The sequence below is a fragment of the Pristis pectinata genome, chromosome 10, assembly GCF_009764475.1.
Source record: "Pristis pectinata isolate sPriPec2 chromosome 10, sPriPec2.1.pri, whole genome shotgun sequence".
Lineage (NCBI taxonomy): Eukaryota > Metazoa > Chordata > Chondrichthyes > Rhinopristiformes > Pristidae > Pristis > Pristis pectinata.
This window is the reverse complement of record NC_067414.1, coordinates 9,148,361-9,168,815: the sequence shown is the minus strand read 5'-3', so window position 1 is coordinate 9,168,815 and position 20,455 is coordinate 9,148,361. Positions and strand designations below refer to the sequence as shown.

At 43.5% G+C, this 20,455-nt stretch overlaps 1 protein-coding gene across 1 annotated transcript; it reads left to right on the top strand.

Annotated features, from left to right (window-relative positions):
• The first annotated feature begins 814 nt into the window (after positions 1-814).
• LOC127574910 (serine/threonine-protein kinase PDIK1L-like) lies at positions 815-16,064 on the top strand. The gene is made up of 3 exons (XM_052024414.1): positions 815-1,760; positions 8,699-8,915; positions 11,329-16,064. Exons 1-3 carry the CDS (start codon positions 1,218-1,220, stop codon positions 11,556-11,558), a joined length of 990 nt encoding a protein of 329 aa, XP_051880374.1. The 5' UTR covers positions 815-1,217; the 3' UTR covers positions 11,559-16,064.
• The last annotated feature ends 4,391 nt before the right edge of the window (positions 16,065-20,455 follow it).

The window sequence follows — 20,455 nt, the reverse complement described above, 5'->3', positions numbered from 1 at the left end:
TGCAGCTTGGGAGGGCGCAGTCCCTAAAAAAGTTGATCCTTTGGTTACATATTAGCTTTGCCCTAGGGAATCTTTGGCTGACTGATGTGGAGGGCAAGCTTGCTTATGGACATGGCCAGATCAGCAATTTGTAAACCAGGCAGGGTGCATGAAGAGTGAGTGGGTGGTTGAGACTGGTACATTAATAACATTTCTTCTGTGCTTGGATGTCCATTAACTGGGAACACAATGCATACCAAGTTATAAGGGGCACAGACAGATTCAATGTGCACAGTCTTTTTCCCAGGGTTGGGGAATCAAAAACTAGAGGGCACAGGTTTAAGGTGAGAGGGGAGTGATTTACTAGGAACCTGAGGGGCAAATTTTTCACCCAGAGGGTGAAACGAGCAGCCAGGGAAAATGGTTGAGGCTGGTACATTAACAGCATTTAAAGGTACTTGGACAGGTACCTGGATAGGAAAGGGTTAGAGGGATTTGGGCCAAACGCAGGCAAATAGGACCGCCTTAGATGAGAATCTTGGCCGGCATGGACCAGTTGGACAGAAGGGCCTGTTTCCATGCTGTATGATTCTAAGTAGGTTTGATGCCTTCTATGACAAGCCAATAATGTATTTAAAAGTCTTGTGCACATTATTAATAGCATCTTGATTGAGCTGGGAAGATATCTCTCTGCTTGGTTGGCAGTTTATGCTTAGTTTGCAGCTTTTTCATTTGATTGGCCCATTCCATATCGGTGACGCCTAAGGTGCTTGTTTGGTGACCTCTTGTCATCGTTATTGGTCTCTTAAAAAGTACCTCGTTAGTCTCATCAATTTGTCTGGGTGAGGGTTCAGTATTCTGACTAGGTAACTGGTGAACCACCTTTACTAAATCAGCAGCAAACTGGTCTTGGGTGATACTGAACTGCAGGGGAAAGGGGCTGAATGTAAGGTGGAACTTTTTCAAAACTCGGGAGTAGAAGATTGTGGGAGAATTGGAAAAGAAGTTATGCAGAGGAAGGAAAAAGAGTTTGGGGAAGTTTTAAGTGTCCAATGTTGTCCCATCTGATGAAGTGTTAGAAAGATTGTCAACTGTTCTTTGAAGGGGTTGCTTCAGGGATCATCTAGGGGTTATTATTTAACCCGCGCCTGTCCCTTTCTCTGGACAACACGCATGAGGTTGTGGATCCAACCTGCTGGGGTGTGGGGAGCCCTGCGGCCGGCGGCGGGGCCTCCGTGATGGCGCAGGGACCCAAGTACCAGCTCCTCCGGGAACTAGGCCGCGGCAGTTACGGCACCGTCTACGAAGCCGTGGCCAGGACTGGGGGCAGAGTGGCCGTGAAGAAGATGCCGTGCGGCTCGCCTGAGAGCTCCGAGTTGGCCCTGCAGGAGTTCTGGGCCCTGAGCAGCGTGAGGAAGAGGCACCCGAATGTGATCTGGCTGGAGGAGTGCCTCCTGCAGAGGGGCCGCGCCGTGCAGGAGATGAACCAGGCCCGGCGGGAATCCGACACCCACCTGCGCCTCATCGAGACCTGCTTGAAAGGGAAGTGCTGCCTTGACCCTCGGTCCCCCCACTGCCTGTGGTTTGTGATGGAGTTCTGCGACGGGGGGGACCTCAACGACTACCTGCTGGGCCGAGCTCCTGACTGCCGGCTGAACCTCTGCTTCATGCAGCAACTGAGCGCCGCCGTGGCCTTCCTGCACTCCAGTGGCATCGTCCATCGAGACCTCAAGCCAGATAATGTCCTGGTCTCCAGCCGCCCCACAGGACCCGTTCTAAAGGTGAGCCCTTCATTTTCCTAATCCCTGCAGGAAAATGTAAGGTGCAAAAATTGTTTTCTTTGTCTGCTTTAAGTAGGGCTGCAAAGAAAACCTGGGAACTATAGACCAGTAAGCCTAACATCTGTGATGCTGGAGGAACTCAACAGGCCAGGCAGCATCTGTGGAGAAAAGCAGGCAGTCAACGTTTCTGGTCAGGACCCTTCTTCAATTCAGACCTGAACCGTTGACCGCCTGCTTTTCTCCACTCACGCGGTCATGGTGAGAACGTACAAATTGTAAAGAGTTTGTACGTTCTCCCCGTGACTGTGGGTTTCCTCTGGCTGCTCTGGTTTCCTCCCACATTCCAAAGACGTTTGGGTTAGGAAGTTGTGGGCATGCTATGTTGGTGCCAGAAGCATGGCAACACTTGTGGGCTGCCCCCAGAACACGCTATGCAAAGAAGCATTTCACTGTTTCGATGTACATGTGACTAATAAAGATCTTATGCTGCCTGGCCTGCTGAGTTCCTCCAGCATCATCATGTGTTTCATCTAGATTCCGGCATCTACAGTCCTTTGTTTCTCTAGCCTAACATCTGTGGTAGGTAAATTACTAGAGGGGATTCTGAAGGATAAGATTTACAAGCATTTTAAAGACAGTGGTTGATTAGGGATGGTCAGTATGGCTTTGTGCATGGGAGATTGTCTCTCAAATTTGATTGGCTGTTTTTATTTTGAAGTAGCTAAGAAGATCGATGAGGGCAGAGTGATAGATGTAGCCTATATGGACTACAGTGAAGCCTTTAAGGTTCTGTATGGTAGGCTGCTATTGAAAGTAAGATTGCATGGGATTTGGGGAGAACTAACTAATTGAATACACAATTGGCATGAAGGTAGGAAGAAGAGGGTAATGGTATAAGGTCACTTATTGGACTGGAGGCCTGTGACTAGTGGTGTTCCCCAGGGTTCAGTGCTAGGCCCATTGCTATTTGTCATCTATATCAATGATTTGTACAAGAATGTACAAGATGCAGTTAGTAAGTTTACAGATGACACTAAAGAAGGTGCTGTCTTTGACAGTGAAGATGGTTATCAGGATTTACAGAGGGATCTTGATCAGTTGGGGAAGTGGGCTGAATGAGGTTAATTTGGATAAGTGCAAAATATTGCATTTTGGGCAGACAAATGAGGGTAGGACTTTCACAGTGAGCGATATGGCCCTCGGGAGTGTTATAGAACAGAGGGACCTAAGAGTACAAGCACATGTTTCCCTGAAATAGGCTTTGCAGGTAGACGGGAGTCAGAGCAATGAGTATATAGAAATTAGGATTTCGTTATAGTTGTCTTGTATAAGATGGTTTGAATATCGTGTTCAGTTTTGGCTACCCTGCTGTAGGAAAGATGCCATTAAGCTGGAAAGAGTGCAGGGGAAATTTGAGGATGTTGCTGGGACTTGAGGGACTGAGTTATGGAGAGAAGTTGAGCAGGTTGGGACTTTTTCATTGGAGTATGAGGGGTGATCTTAGCTATTTAAAATTGAGGGGCATAGATAGGGTGAATACAGTCTTTTTCCCAAGGTTGAGGAATCAAGAACTAGAGGACATGGGTTTAGGGTGAGGGGGAGAGATTGAATACGAACCTGAGGGGCAACTTTCCCACCCAGAAGGTGGTTGGTATATGGAATGAGCTGTCAGAGGAAGTGGTTGAGGGAGGTACATTAACAACACTTAAAATGTACATGGATAGGGAAGGTTTCGAGGGATATGGGCCAAATGCAGGCAAATGGGAATCTTGGTTGGCATGAACAAGATAGGTTGAAGGGCCTTGAATTAAAAAGTCTGCATATCTGCAGTGTCCTTTAAGTTTTTGAAATGCCCTACTGTCAATGAAGCAGCATTGATGTGAAACAAAAAATGCTCAGGAGGCTGGGTAGCTTTTGTGGAAGGAGAAGTAAATTGATTTATTATTGTTATAGGTACTGAGGTACAGTGGAAAAACTTGTCTTGCATACTATTCATATAGATCAATTCATCACAACAGTGCATTGAGGTAGTACAAGGTAAAACAATAAGTGTTATAGATGCAGAGAAAGTGCAGGTAGACAAAGGTGCAAGGTGATAGTGAAGTAGATTGCGAGGTCAAGAGTCCAGCTTATTGTAGAAAGGAACATTTCAATAGCCTTGTAACAGTGGGATAGAAGCTGTCCTTGAGCCTGGTGGTAAGTGCTTTCAGGCTTTTGTATGTTCTGCCCCGTGGGGTGGGGGGAGTCTTTGATTATGCTGGCTGCTTTACCATGGCAGCAAGAAGTGTAGATAGTCCATGGAGGGGAGGCTGGTTTCTGTGATGTGCTTGGTTGTGTCCACAATTCTCTGCAGTTTCTTGCAGTCAAGGGCAGAGCATTTGCCACACCAAGCTGTGATGCATCCAGATAGGATGTTTTCTATGACACATCAATTTTTTTAATAAAAGAAATTGAGGGTCAAAAGGGACATGCCAAATTTCTTTAGTCTCTCTGAAGTAGAGGTGCTGGTGAGCTCTCTTGGCCGTGGCATCTACTGGTTGGACCAGGACAGGCTATTGGTGATGTTCACTCCTAGGAACTTGAAGCTATCGACCCTATTGACTTCAGCACTGTTGATGTAAATGGGAACATGAATACCACCCTCCTTCCTGAAGTCAATGACCAGCTCTTTTGTTTTGCTGACATTGAGGGAAAGGTTGTTGTCATAACATTGTCACTAGGCGCTCTATCTCCTTTGTGTTCTGACCTATCGTTATTTGAGATGCAGCCACTATGGTGGTGTCATTTGCAAACTTGTAGGTAGAGTTTGAGCAGAATCTGGCCCCACAGTTGTGTATGTAGAGTAGGGGGCAGAGGACGCAGCCTTGTGGGCACCAGTGTCGAGGATAATTGTGCTGGAGGGGTTCCTGCCTATCCTTACTGATTGTGGTCTGTTGGTCAGGAAGTCAAGGATCCAGTTGCAAAGGGAAGTGTTGAGTCCCAGGTCTTGGAGTTTGGAGGTGAGTTTGCTTGGAATTATAGTATTGAAGGTGGGGCTGTAGTCAATAAACAATAGTTTAACATGGGCGTCTTTACTGTCCAGATGCTCCAGAGATGTGTAGGGGCCAGGGAGATGGCATCTGCCATAGACCAGTTTTGGCAGTGGCCGAATTGCAGTGGAGTTAATGTGTGCAATGAAGCACTTCCCGATGGTGGATATCAGAGCCACCGGGCGGTAGTCATTATGGCACATTACCTTGTTTTTCTTGGGTATCGGGATGATAATGGTCATCTTAAAGCAGGTGAGAATCTCTGATTTGAAGCGGGGAGAGGTTAAAAACGTTTGCAAATACCCCTGCCAGCAGTAGAGTTAATGCTGCAGGACAATGGCCTCCAAGGTAGTTTTGAAGTCTGGTTGCTGACAATGTAGGAACTGCAATTTGTCTCCACTTGATAGTAAGATCATCTGACCAGGTAGTCTTTCTTTCAGGTGTTGCTTTGAAAGATGAGTATTGACTAGACTCTGGAGATAGACCTTCTGTTCTTGAATTGTGGCAATGGACTTCCATGCTGCTTTGATGCACCTCCCTCGGTGCTGTGGATACTTGAAGTCCCAGTAATGCATGAAATTTCACCTTCTGTCTAGACTGGGCTTCGATCAAGACGTCTGGGGTCTTTCGATCCATTTGCCATATCTCCTATTGATTTCTTGAACATGTGTAATCTGACCTACCCTTCAATATTATCTGGTATGGATTACCTCTAAACTTTGTCATTAGGCTGAGGTCTAATACTGTAGGTATTGATATCAAAAATAATTTGCTTGCCTTGTGTGAAATGGCTTGACCCTATGAAATTAGATCTATATAAATTGTCCTTTTTTTATCATCCAAAATCCCCTTCTTGAAATTGATCCTGTTGAGAACATGGATGAATACAGCTCCCACGTTCCCTTGTCAGATGCATCAAATCAGCTGCTCCCGTAAAATCCTTGTCAGTGCTTTGCATAATAGGTTTTCACTTCTGCTCCTGGAGGGAGGAAAGTCACTTAAATTCCTCCCCAGTAGGATCAGATCGCTCCTACAGCTGACCTCAGTCTGCATTGTCTTTGTTGCTGTTTCTTACAGAACTGACTTGCTCTCTTCTCTGCACTCCTAATACCAACAGCTTCTCAAAAGATGAGCTGTCCTGTCAGGGTTAAACACCATGGGCTCCTCTGGGTCCTTTCCGAAAGGTGATGTTTGGTCACTAATGATGTAGCAATTATCCTTGGCACTGGAGCACCAATAATTTGTGAAATTTATTAAAGACCTTGCAGCCTATCCAGAGAACTCCCAAGTTTGTATTGTCTTCAGTACTCTAATTTCAGTAAGACTGTCTTACTCTTGTACTCAATAATAAAAGCCACTGCTAAATGGTTTCTCAACATTAAACGTTTCTCACTTTTTACAAACATGAACTGTTTTCTGACATTTTAGCTGAGAACCATTTAATCTTTCTGTCTTTGCCTACTCCGAGCTATGTCCCACCTAGCTTTGTATCATAAGCAAGATGAGATGTGCTGAATCCCTTAATCCAAATTTATGAATGTATTGAAGATTAATCAATGATCCTTGGTGTTCTGTGGTTACAGCCCACCAACCTAAAAAATTGAAACGCAAGATTCTGCAGATGCTTGAATCTGCAGCAACACACACAAAATGCTGGAGGAACTCAGCAGGTCAGGCAGCATCTATGGAGAGAAATAAACAGTCGACATTTTGGGTCGCGACCCTTCATCAGGACCGGAAAGGAAGAGGGTAGAAGCCAGACTAAAAGGGGAGGGGGAGGAGCACAGGTGAGTCCAGGAGAGAGGGGGAAGGTAGGTGGGAGAGGCAAAGGGCTGAAAAAGAAGGAATCTGATAAGGACAGTAGACCATGGAATGGAGGGAGGTGATGGTCAAATTGTGAGTGTGGGGGAGGGAAAAGAGAATAGGTGATGGGGTGCCCACGGGAATGAGGGAAGACAAAAAGCAAGGGGGAGGGACAACAGGGGAGCGGTTACCGGAAGTTAGAGGAATTGATGTTGATGCTGCCAGGTTGGAGACTACCAAGGTGGAATGAGCTGTTGCTTCTCCAACCTGCCTCAACGTGGCAGTAGAGGAAGCCGTGGATAGACATGTCAGAATGGGAAGTGGAATTGAAGTGGCTGGCCACTGGGAAATCCTGGCTGTTGTGATGGACAGAGTGAAGGAACTCGGCCTCTGTATCAGTGAGACCTGACACAGATTGCGTGACTGCTTCGAGTATGTTGTTTAACCTAAAAAGAATAACTATTAGTTTATTACTCCTGTTCACGTCTGTGTATTAGCATCAACATGTTTGTTCTGCAGATCTGACCTGAACCCCTCAATTTCTGACCACTTGTCCTTCGATTTGTTTAGAAAGGGGGCTATAGGTGACAGTTGCAAAATCAGCCGACTCATTCTCTCTCACTTCAATGTTTAGGCAGTCACCCAGGATTGACTGCACTTGCTTTCACTCTGGTCCTGTGGATTCTGAGGTGACTGACATGGGAATCTTGGACTCTAAACATGGGACAGGAGACACCTGATTGAGTGGGTAGTTTCATGAGGTGATGTGCTCCTGTTTATTCAGGGCCTCTGTGTTCCCAATGAATAGCCTCTACATTCTCAATATGACCATCCTCCTCTTGAAATGATCATGGGCCAGAGATTCCCAGGAGTTGATGGGTTGTTGTGTTCCTTATAAAGGCTTTGAGCACATTCTTGAATCTTTTCCTCTGACCACCTAATCCCTTCCCATAACGCAGCTTGGAACAGCATCTCTTTCGGGAGTCTGGTGTCGGGCATGTGAATGATGTGGCTACTCCAATGCTAACTGTAATTATGACTTGTTTACTTGCACCAAATGTAATGGGTGTTAGTCTATTTTAAACTTGGCAGCTGCAATTTGTTTTCTGCTTTTTATAATTACTGTGAATTTAAAGTGCAATATTTTTAAATCTGTTTCCCAGAAATGGCATTATTCTAGAGACCCTGGGGTTCTTCCCTTTGGACAGGGAGGGTGGTGGAGGGGAAGTTGAGATCTGAAGTGTACAAGATCATGGGGTCAGACAAAGTACATGCAGCTTGATGTAATTGTTCTTAATCATGATCTATTGATCAGCTCTAACCCTTGGTTGTAAACCTTTTTAACTGCAGTTATTAATGACTAATGTTCAATATCTTCTTGAAGACACTAATTTTAAAGATGCCACTTGCTATATTTCTACGGGGATAGGTAGGGCAGTAGTGGATTTCATGTTGGAGCAATTTCTGTGGAGATTGCTGTGAGGCATTTGTCTTTACATTCCCTTTGAGGACTTCCAAAAACATTTTAAAGCCAATAAAATACTTTTGACTTTATGCTTTGTAGGAAATGTGGCTGCCAATTTTCACATAACAAACTCCCACAGCAGTATGATAGCTAGAATCTGTTCCAGTTATATTGACTTGGATAAATGCTGGTCAAAGCACTGAGATAACATTAATCTTATTACCAAGTGGACAGATCTGTTTAACACCTCATCTGAAAGACTGCTCCTCTGACAAGGCAACATCCCTCAGTACTGTACTGAAGGTTTGGTCTAGATCTTCATGTTGGAGTGGTCAGGATGGGACTTGGATCTTGATTCAAAAACCTACTTTCAGTGGAGCCACAGCTGATACCATCACTTGAAGAGAAAATGATCCTCAGTTCTTGTACAAAATAAGTTCTTTGTATGGATGTCATCCTTGGATGTTTTGAAGCCCTGTATTTCTGCATTGATGGGTCAGAGTTCCTGTATTCTTTGTTGGGCAGTTATTTACTTTCAAGTTCCAATAAATGTGACAGGAAAACTGTTTCAGTGGCAATAGTCTTCAAACTTGCACTCTGAAAGGCTAGATGCTGGCTAATGAGACCTCTCCTTGTTTCAGGTGGCTGATTTTGGCTTGAGTAAAAAGTGCCAAAGCAAAGGCAGTGTGAGCCGGTGGCAAGTGTCTGCAGCCTGTGGCTCTGATTTCTACATGGCCCCAGAGCTCTGGGAGGGGCAGTACTCGAACAAGGTGGACATCTTCGCCCTTGGGATCATCTTCTGGGCCATGATGGAGAGAATCACTTTCAGAGAAGCAGAGTCCAAGAAGGAGCTGCTGGGTGAGTTTTTGCAAGGGGTTTTGAGCTATGGTGGGCCCTTGCTTGGAGGATTGCCCCATTGTCTACGCAAAGAGCTATGCGGTTGTTTATGCAAAGGAATGGGATAAGTAAAATACCCAAAATACAACCTCTCATTCCTATGTAAGACATAAAACTGCACAGCTCAGGAACAGGCCTTTCAGTCCATGATGTTGTGCAAAACTAATTAAACTAGTAATTAAACACCTACCTAAACTAATCCCTTCTGCCTACGCAATGTCCATATCCCTCCATTCTCTGCACATTCATGTGTCTATCTAAGTCTCTTAAATGCCACTATTGTATTTGCTTCCACTCCCACCTCTGACAACACATTCCAGGCACCCACCGCTCTGTTTCTAATAAAAAAAACTTGCCCCACTCATCTCCTTTGAACTTGCCTTCTCTCCTTAAATGCATGCCCTGTAGTATTAGACATTTTGATCCTGGTGAAAAAGATGCTGGCTCTCTACTCTATCTGTACCTCATAATATAAGCCTCTACCAGATCTCCCCTCAGCTTCTGTTTGGAGAAAATAACCCAAGTTTGTCCAACCTCTCCTTTATAGCACATGCCCTCTAATCCAGGCAGCATCCTGGTAAACCTCTTCTGCACCCTTTCCAAAGCCTCCAGATCCTTCCTATAATGGGGCAATGAAAATTGAATGCAATATTACAGATGCTCCCTAACTAGAGTTTTATAAAGCTGCAACATAACTTCCTGACTCTTGAACTCATCACCTTGACTATCAAAACCAAGCATGCCACACGCCTGCTTTACCACCCCATCAACCTGTGCAGCCACTTTCAGGGACCACTAACTATCACACTGAGTTCAATGTTCCAGTAAGCATTAATGAAATTGAATCTAGAAAGTAATGCATGGAAGATTTCACTTCTGGGCCACTGTCAACAGTAGGAAAATGAGCTCTTTTTGCTGCCTTTCCTCGGTTTCTGTTATTAATTTTTCTTTGGAATGGATTTGCAGCAGTCTGCTTTCTCATTAGCTTTACCTCCACCGTGGTGGTTTCTAATGATTCTTACATGAATAGAGATGCCACCCAAGTTGCCCCCATTGTAATAACCTGACTCTAGCTTGCATACCTGACCCATCTTTGAGTCCTTGGATTCATGGAGTTACTGGATTAAAGCATCTTGGCCATGATGCAACACCACCTCATGGGCACAATGTAATAACCACTGGCTGCTTTCTGGCTTGGGTCTTCTAGAGTGAGTAATTGTGTGGGTATCACTTTCCTAAATATTTGTTTCTGAATGAATAACCCAGACCTCTTCTTTCCCCACCCAACCATCTCTTTAGTGGGAAGGGTGGATCAAGAATATCTTTTCCTTTTTGGTAAGTCTGTCAGTATTACATTTTTCTTCTGAGTATGATCTAGCCTCAGACAAGCATTCAGAGTTTCACTTCAACAATGATCATAAAACCACTTGTTAGGAAGTGTGAGAGTAATAAAACAATCTTGCCTCCATTCTCCTTCACTCTAAGTGTCTGGAATAGAAATGGGCTGCAGTTTCTCCAAAAGTCATGTCCCAGATCAGAAACTTGATGCCTAATTTTCCTGCCATTTAAAATGTTGCTGTTTTATGTAATGAGGTTTCCTGTTGAGTCTTTAAATCATCAAGTTTCAAATTACTTGCTGCATTTCACAATTTGTCATCAGGGAGTACTCTGAGGCTGAAAATGAATTACAAAGCTAATTGGTTATCCATTATACAAATTGCCCAGTTCATTTTTACCATCTGGGGATGCAAATATTGCTGGCATTTATTGCCCCTGAGCTGAGGCAGTTAAGAATCAATGATGTTGGTGGTCTGGACTGGTGCATAGGTAAGGATGGTGGGTATCCTTTCCTGAAGGGTGTTCAAGCACCAGATTCAGTAGTGTTACTGGTCACTGTTACCAAGGCCGACTTGCTTATTTTCCCAGATTTATTTAATTTCCTGAATTTTAAATTCCCCTACTACTAAGGTGGGATTTGAACACTTGCTTCTGGCTGCTGGTCCAGTACCACCTGAGCAATTGTAGTCATGACATGAGTGAAAGGGAAATTGGATTCATTTTCTACAAATGCTCATCCTTGGAAGGAATATCAGGCATCCCATCCAAGGTATTTTCTGCTTCCCAGGTACGGAACTGGCTTTTCTGCTGGCAATAAATATGAATATTTTATGAACTGAGAAACCAGAATTTTTTAACGTCTAAGTTGGTGTACAAATACAAAAGTGACAACAGTTTGATCACAGATCTTTGTTGGGTGGTGGCAGGATTGAACAGTCTTGATTTGAGGTGGTGAATGATTCTGATGTAGATCTGAAAGGTCAGATGGTGTTTAGTTCCACTAACTAACCCTGGATATTTGGGACTGCTTTTGCAGGCACGTATTTTTCTCAAGGACGTGACTTAGTCCCTGTGGGAAAGGCATTGATGGAGAATCCCAGTCTGGAACTGCCAATTCCCATGAATAGTAAAAGAACTCTGAATAAAGGCATACAGAAGCTTCTACGGGACATGTTGGCCTATAACCCCCAGGAACGGCCAGATGCATTTAGTCTTCAAGCTCAAATTGAGCAAGTTGTGTTCACTGGAGCAAGCCTCAAAATGTAATGGTAAATGTGCAAACTGCTCCTTCCCTGCAGCTCAACAAGGAGACTGAAAATGGATGGGAAGAAGTGTTTCCCTACAGGGGAGGAATCTGATGACTACAATGGCTCCTGCCCTGGTGTGTAACTGATTTATTGTATTGGGTGCAAAGTGTTTATTAGCCATGCCCACTGCAGTTTTATAAATCTTGTTACAAGTTCAGGATTCTTGAGTCAAAGGCAACTTTCAAAAGATTTATTTCCCAGCGAGAAGTGAAGGGCCCAATTTAAGAGGTTGAACCTTGTTGTCAAAGAGTGGCTGTTCAAAGTTAGATGTCAGAGTTCCAGACTCCTCCTTCACTGGCAGGGTAAGAAGCTTGCCTTCATCCAGTACTGCTTATCAGCAGACTGAGATCACAGGACATCTCTAAGTGCTAAATTGCTTTTATTCTGTCCATTGTCCATTCTCTTTTCCTGTTGTTAGATGAGCAAGTAGTTGGCACCCTTTTTATATTTTGTGATCCATTTTTGAGGTGGATGGACTTCTGTGCATGCTCTCCAGTAACACTACTTTGTCACTCATTGTCTAGTTGGGCTCTTGCCCTGTGGTGATTCTGGCCAGTTCTGCTTTGTCGCTCATTGTCTAGTTGCGCTATTGCCCTGTGGTGATTCTGGCCAGTTCTGCTTTGTAGTGTGCTGGAGCAAAGGGCAAAATGGGGGAATGCAGAGTGAAGATAAGATTTGACTCTTTGGTACAAGTATCTGCCTGAGGGTCACTTTTGAGCAAGGCTCTTGGATTCTTGTGCTCTTTTTGTTATGGAATTTAACTTTAAGGAAGGTATTGTTGATTTTTATGTAGGTCTGTCCTGAGGATTTGCTGGTGCTAGTGGATATTCCATCACCCTTTGAATCATGACTTCATGCTGATCCTATGCCTAGAAGAAATTCCTCATTATTCCCAGTTCTTTTCCCCATGCCCTGCAGAGGTTGTATGGAGAAAGTTGAATTGGTGGAGTGGGTATGAGGGGGATCTCATGAGATGTGCTGTTGGTGATTTAATCTGACTTGACAGCCTGACGTTTTTATAGTGCTAGGTGTTAGTGGTGCATCTTGAGCTAATTCCTCAATTGCCCAGAATTACCATTCATAAACAAGGTCCTACTGCAATTCAATGCAAGTCTCTATCAGGCATTAATTGGCTTTTTCAACAGTGCAGGAGTAATGGTGGGAGGTGAGGCTTTATCTGGATAGAATATCGAGATCTGGAAAGACTCTGAACCAAATTTGTTCTCGTATTTAATAAGCTTGGCTTTGAAGAGGTCTTCCACCTTAAGTGGAGCCTTATACAAGTGGCTGTTACTACCTGATGTCACTACCTGATTTGAATCCTAATTCTTGAATTTTAACTTGCTATATTATTGATACTAATAAAGCATCTTCCTCTATCACCAGGGGGAAAATTTGAACCTACTTTGAGATCTCCAAGTGTACTTGTCTTTCTTTGTTCAATTTGTTGCAACAGTGATGGGTGCAGAGACTCGGCTGAGACAGTCCATGTGTTGAAAGGTCAATAAAGGACAAAAGGTTGGTTGCAAACATGCAGATCACAACATCTGTGCATCAAGTAAAACCTAACCTTTGCGCTTCAGTCATGCACAGCATATCCCTTCATGGTTTGTGACATTGGGTACTATTGAAGTATAATTTGAAAATGCTTTCATGGGTGGATCTATTAAATTTGGATAGCAGCATTGGAAGAGAAGCAGAAGCATTCTCCCCGGGCAATAATTCTCCCTTGATGGACATTAAGAAAACTGGTTCTGCTCAATCCCTCATTGTTTGCCTTTTCTGTTCTGAGACCCAGTGCTGCCCCTGTCACATTCTCTCTTGCAATCTTCCCTTCTAATCCTGAACCATCAGTCCTTGGCTGCCTCCACTTCATTCTATGCTTCCAAGCCTGAAATGATGGCAGTCTTTCTTTCCACCACCTTTGCCTTCATGCCTATTCCCTTATAGCTTGCGTTGGGTGAAAGATTACTTTCCTGATATCCTGAAGTGGTTAATAGATTTCAGTCACTAAAGCAACTTCAGCAGTTGTAAACACTTTACCTCTTCCCACCATCCTTGGACCCAAACCCTCCTTCCAGGTAAAGCAGCAACTTGGTATTCTGTATTTGGTGAGCATGTGGTCTCCTCTACATTGGTGAATCCAACACTGGGTAACTATGTTGCTGCCCATTTCTGTTCAGTCCACAGGGTAGACCCTCAGTCTTCATTTGCTTGTTATTTCAATTCTCCATCCACTCTTGCTCTGACCTGTCTTTGACATCTATTCCAGTGAAGGCCCATGCGAACTTGGAATAGCATCTCGTTTTTCAACTTGACAGATAACGACTCTCTAGTCTGAATTCAGCAATTTCAGATAACCTGCCTTTCCAGTTTGTGGCTGCACTGGAGAGTTCTGATCAAAAGTCATCAAGCTGTAGCATTGGCTGTGCTGCTTGCTTCAGCTGCTGCCTCGCCTGCTGAGTATCTACAGCATTTTCTGTTTTTAATTTCCTATTTCTAGCATTGCAATATTTTACCTCTCCAATACATATCACCCACCCCATCCCCCCTTTCCTGTTTTCACGCATTTCCCAGTAACATCTCCAGACAGATCAGCTGTCGTTAACAGGCCTTCACTGCTGCCTCTCAATTGGCACCACTGTCACTTGTATCCCTAGACCTTTCCTGGTCTCCATCCTGCGACCCATTCCCATTATCCTTGCCCTTCTCTGCAACTTAAGTTTTCTTAATTCTGTTAAACTTGTTGATGGGACACAATGAACCTCCTGAGTGTTTTCCACCTCAAACCATCTCCTGATGTTTCCAATTCTACTCTGGAGGAAACTTAGAACTGTGAAATCAGAGGGTATCAGCAACTAGATCAACTTTAATTGGTACATTTGTTCATCCAATTGGAATTGGCAAAGGGGACAGGGAACATATAATTGGGGAAACTGGGAATGAGGAAAGAATGCAGAAATGTAAGCTATTATTTTCCCCCCTCTCAGACTGGATGTGTCGTACATTGGATTATAGTGCAGAATGTTGCCTGCCTTGTACTCTTTCTCGAGTACTGAAGGTTAAGTCTTTCACTGGCATCTCTTCAATGACTGAAACCTATTAACCACTTGTCCATTTAAGATGCCGGGAAAGTAATCTGAGTGTCCCTTCACACAATGCAAGCTATTCTCAGCAGCCCAGTCAATCGATGGGTGATTCATTCTCTGCACTTGGACATTCAGATTAAACAATGGCAGTTAAAATTGCTTGAAACTTGCTGGAGGGAATTGCAGTGTGCTCTTCATAGCTGCAACGCTTGTGCAATTCATCTCCTGTGAATGTAATCGGCTCTTAATAGCCTGGCTTGTATTTTTTGATAGATTATTATGTGCAATATCTCTAAAGATTAATTTCCACACTAGCCTCTTCCATAGAGGAATTATGGCATAATAAGGGGAACATAGTGAAAAAATTCTTTTCAGGAAGATTTCTGGCTCTGACTTAGTATATATGAGATGGTCAATTGGCCCACAATACTGTAACCTTGTACTAGACTGAAAAGCAGTAGGGAACATCACCATCTGGGTCACATTGTGTGGAGCTACTGTGAAAATGGAAAATACCATGAGCTCCAGACCCTGAGAGTAGGGAAATGGAGCAATGAGGATTTATTCCTTCTATTAAACAATCCTCATTCCATATGTCCATTAAAAACATTCTTTGATTTTCCTCAACACTATTTTAGTCACCTTTCCAAAAGCTTCAATTAGGTTTGCATTGGCATGTCCTAACTCTGCATTTCCTCTGGCTTCTAACTGGATTGAAGGTGTTTCTCTCTCCTTGGATCAGTAATTTTCCAAAAACAAATTAGGTGAAATGATCCATAATTTCCTTGTACAGTTAAAAACAATGTTGGAAATGTGCAGCACCTCAGGTAGTGTAGGTGGAAAAAGATGGAATTAATGTTTCAAGTCAGTTGTAATTTCTGAAATATAAATTCCTGGCTTCTGATTGCCTTCCCTGAATAGTGGAGAGACGTACACAACTTTCAATCTGAAAGAACAGTTTCTGAATTGAGTGAACTTTTAGATTATAATTGGTGTCTATGTTGTTCTTGCCTACTTCCTAAAGTCATGGATTGGAAATTATCTGCTCCTTGAAGTTTTCTCTCGTATTGTTATTCTATTGCTACTTTTTGATTGAATCAGGGATTGAGACTCAAAATTAACTGTATTTTCCATGAGATGCCAAGGATGTTCTTTGTCTTTTCTACCTTGAATACTGGTGCCATTAATAGCAGATATTGATTCAATATCTATTCTTTTTGCTGTGATTGGTTTATGGGTACATTGCTCCCAATCACTCTTCCCAATTTACTAAAAGTGATGTCTTCACAAATTTCTCTATTTTCCTGTTGTAGTTCTTAATGTTTTGCCCTTAGTTTGGCAACTGGGTGGAATAAAGAACAAACTTTTGCCTCTTGTACTATTCTTTGCCTCTTTAGTTGACCATAGATTTTGAGTTCAGACTTGTGCCTTTTGGTGATTGGGGAGGGGGGGGGGGGTTGGTGTAAATGGATCTCTTGGAGAGCAGAAAAATTTATTTGGTGCTCTTGGTTACCTTAGCAGATTTACTCAGTTTTCTGTGACCTCTCATTGCATGGAGGTACATCAATGACCTTGATTTTTTGCAGTTAGTTCCAGGGTTTGGACCAATGAAATGGGGTGGTTACAAGAGATTGTCAGAGGTTGGGTACCTTGTAGTGAGAGACTCAACTCGTGTCACTCTTCTACAAGGCAGAAGCATGATTGGATATTCTCCACTGGTCTGGATGACAGCTACCTCAACAATATTCAAGTTGGATACCATTTAGGACAAAGTAGTCTGCCCAGTGGTACCCTATCCAGCATCCTAAACATTCATTTCCTCTACCACTGGCTCAGTGGGTGCAGTGTACACCATCTTGCACAAAAAATGGACTATACAAACTTGCTTGGGGTACTCCTGACACCACTTCCCAAACCCACAATCTCTACTGTGAAGGAAAACAAAGTCAAGGACAACGGGCACAATGGAACACTACCACTTGTGGCTTCCATCCAAATCTCAAACAGTTCTGATTTTTTTTTTGGTGGGGTGTGAAGAGAAGGGAATCTCTTCTCCTTCATCACTGGATGTAAATCCTGGAATTGTCTGCCCAATTGTGTTGGTTGCATCTTCAGAAGGACTCCAGTAGCTCACCATCTTCCTAAGGGCAAGCTGGGGCAAGGGAATAAATGCTGTCCTTGCCTGTGGTGATCACATCCTGAAAAAAACATTTGAATAAATACTCAAATGTTGGAACTACTGAGGATGATTGCTGGTGAATGTCGTATATTGTGGAGCATGAATCTGTTGAAGTCCCCGTGGCTTCAGATGGGCAATCTGCTTGTCTCTTGGCACAGAATCCACGGGGCCCATTCATTCCTGTTCAATGGAGATATTCAGCTGCAAGGGGGGGGAAATAAAAATAAGCTAAGCTGTGCTTTTAATATTGTTTGTTATGCTTTTGGTGATTTATTTGCTTGCTTTCCTAATTGTTTTGGATGCTTCTGAATGTCAGTCATTTGGAAAGCCAAATGTAGGGGAATGGGAGAAACTTTTGATATGGCAGCTTTGCTGTCTAATGTTTTCTTAGCAGACTTGTGGGTGGGGTTTGTTCTTTCCCATCCATGTGATCACCCAGTATTATGCAGGGCCTTGCTGGATGGTTTCTGGAGGCTTTCATTCACCAGATTCTTGCTTCTTGGGGGGGGGGGGGGGGGGTGGGTGGCAATGGATAATTGGACGTGACAATAGATCCCACTCAAATTCACTTTACTGCAGTCTACAATCATGGGTTTGTTTCTTCCTTTTATGTAAACATTTACTTTTAACTTCATTAAGAACTTAATCATATTGGGTCACAATGACATATATTCTGGCTCACTTCTTTAATACTAAGTCTTTTGTGGCTCTCTCCCTGATTAGTTCTGGGATGTATTGATGCAGTTGACTATCCAGTGTGACCTCAAGAAATGACTCTTTGATATGACTGTTGACCTTAGGATGTGAATGTTAAAATTACTTTGCTTTTGCAATATACGTACCTGATTTAAATATTGCCATGAAAATGCCACTGCCACTAGTCTGAAGTCACTTTCTTTTAATCCTTCCATAAGATCTTAACTACCTATTTACCACAGTTGTACAGCATGGAAATGGGCCCTTCAGGTCAATTTGTCCATGCTGACCAAGTTGCCTACCTGTGCTAGTCCCACTTGCCTGCTTTTGGCCCAAATTCCTCCTAAACCTTTCCTATCCATGTACCTGTCCAAATATCTTTCAAATGTTGTAATTGTACCTGCCTCTACCACTTCCTCTGGCAGCTTGTTCCAAATACACACCACCCTCTTGTCTTAATACTTCTCAATGAATTTACCTCTCCCTTGATTGATTGTTGTTTTTTCCTTTCTGCCAAGAGCATGCACAAAGATGTCAGTCAGATAACAATCAGCCACCTTTTCCCTTATTTCCAACAGAATTTAAATGCTTTTGTATGTTAATTCATGTTTTTGATGGATTTTAGGATCTTGCATGGAAATTGTGCTCTAAATGCTGGAAGCTTGGGCAAGGAAGAGGTTGGCTTCATTCATTGCCAAGTACTTACTGCATCTATTCTGACCGTGTGGGTAGACTGGAGCAGCTGGGTTGTTCTGGTCAAAGATCTAGAGGAGATTTGGTAACTGGGGGTCCAGCCAAACAATTTTTGAGAAATTGTTTTGTTTAATAGTGAGGGGGGGAGGGGAAATGCTGGGAGCATTCAGCAGATCATTTTGGAAGGGTCTTGACCCAAAATGTTGACTGTTCAGTTTCTTCCACAGATGCTGCCTGACATGCTGAGCTCCTCCAACAGTTTGTTTTTTTTTGATTAACAGATCAGGCAGCTATCAGGAGGGAGAGAAACAGATCTGATATTTTGGGTCAAGCACTCTTCATTGGAAGTGGGGCAAGCCTGAAAATGTGTGTTTTAGGTTTTGGACAGTGGGTGAGAAGAGGGAATGTCTGTGACAGGTGCAGGCCAAACTTGTCAATGTATCTAAACTGGCAGAGGGGGAAGGAAAACCAATTGAAACAACAGTTTGGCCACAAGGATGAAGAGATGGTTAACTGTAACTGTTAAATTCAATATTAAATCCAGAGGCTGCAGTGTGCCCAGATAGAAGGTAAGGTGCTATTCCTTGAGCTTGTGTTGGGTATCTTTGGACAAGGGAGGAGGCTGAAGACTGGTCAGAGTGGGAAATGGGAGAGAATTTAAAGTGAGAGGTGACTGGAAGCTTGAGTCACACTTGTAAAGTGGTCACCCAGTCTGTGACTGGTTTGCTCAATGCAGAGACCATATTGTGAGTACTGAATGCACTACATTAAATTGGAAGAAGTGCAAGTCGATTGTTGCTCCACCTGGAAGGACTGTTTGCCTCCCTGGATGGTGGGAGGAGGTGAAATGGCAGGTGTTGTCTCCTGCAGTTGCATGGGGAAAGTTCTCTTGAGAAATGGGGTGGAAACCAAAGAGTAGCAGAGGGAATGGTCCTTTTTTTTTGGGGGTGGGGGGGTGGGAAGAAGAGATGATGAGATCTTTTAGTCACATGTACATCAAAACACAGTGAAATGCATCTTTTGTGTAGAATGTTCTGGGGGCAGCCCGCAAGTGTCACCACACTTCTAGCGCCAACATAGCATGCCCACAACTTCCTAACCCGTATGTCTTTGGAATGTGGGAGGAAACCAGAGCACCCGGAGGAAACCCACGCAGACATGGGGAGAGCGTACAAACTCCTTACAGACAGTGGCCAGAATTGAATCCGGCTGACTGGCACTGTAAAGCATAATGCTAACCACACTACTGTGCAGGAAAAATATCTGGTGGCAGAATCCTGTTGAAGATTGATTTTGAGGATAATCTTGAGTGTGATAGAAGGGGAGTCTGAAACAAAATGCTGATGAATTCACCATTGATAGACCCAAGCAGTCTTTTCAGGAGAAACTAATTAAAGTGGTCTTTGTGCTTTTCCAAACTTTGGAATAGAATTGCTAAATGTGGAGTTGACAGTGCAGAATATCAGATTGCAGTGAGAATCTGCCTTGGGTGAAATATCAGTATTTTTGATCTGTGCCCTCTCCAGAACCCCTATCATAAATTTCTAACAATTAAATGAAAAGTTGTTTGGGGGGGAGGGATGGGGAAGGAAGGTGCAGGAAAGGGGAAATGTAACCTCTTAAACAACTGCCTTTCTATACCATAAACTGATTTTTTTTTGGGGGGGGAACCTTTAAACAAGCATCTTTTGTTGAATTCTTTTGGCACCAAAAGTTTAGTATTTCTTCTCATTTGAGAAGTTAACTCCACATTGCATTGAGCATTTGCCATGCAAAATGCTGGAGGAACTCAGCAGGTCAGGTAGCATCTATGGAGGGAAATACAAGTTGTCTTTTTGGGTCAAGACCTGGAATGTCGACTGTTTATTTCCCTCCATAGATGCTGCCTGACCTGCTGAGTTCCTCCAGCAGTTTTCATGTGTTGCTCCAGATTCTGGCATCTGCAGAACTTCTTGTCTCCATTGAGCACTTGCCCCTCCTTTTTATACTTAGTTTCTGCATTCTTGAATTGAGGAAGTCTTCCAAAATAACATTCCCAAGCCAGATGACTTGTGATTCCAGGTGGAGGTTGCCACCATCAAGTGGCTTACTTCAACTGTTGAAGTTTGAGTGCATACTTTCAATGCTATTTCAGAGACCTGGAGTGGTTGAAGTGATTCCAGCTAATGAGTGGGTGGGTACAGCTCTCCCCACTGAGGA

What these genes read in the sequence shown, in the direction of transcription:
- LOC127574910 (XM_052024414.1), top strand. Translation starts at nt 1,218, where the DNA reads ATGGCGCAGGGACCCAAGTACCAGCTCCTCCGGGAACTAGGCCGCGGC. An exon ending in CCACAGGACCCGTTCTAAAG is followed by an intron (nt 1,761 to 8,698) that starts GTGAGCCCTTCA and finishes TCCTTGTTTCAG; the next exon opens with GTGGCTGATTTTGGCTTGAG. An exon ending in GTCCAAGAAGGAGCTGCTGG is followed by an intron (nt 8,916 to 11,328) that starts GTGAGTTTTTGC and finishes CTGCTTTTGCAG; the next exon opens with GCACGTATTTTTCTCAAGGA.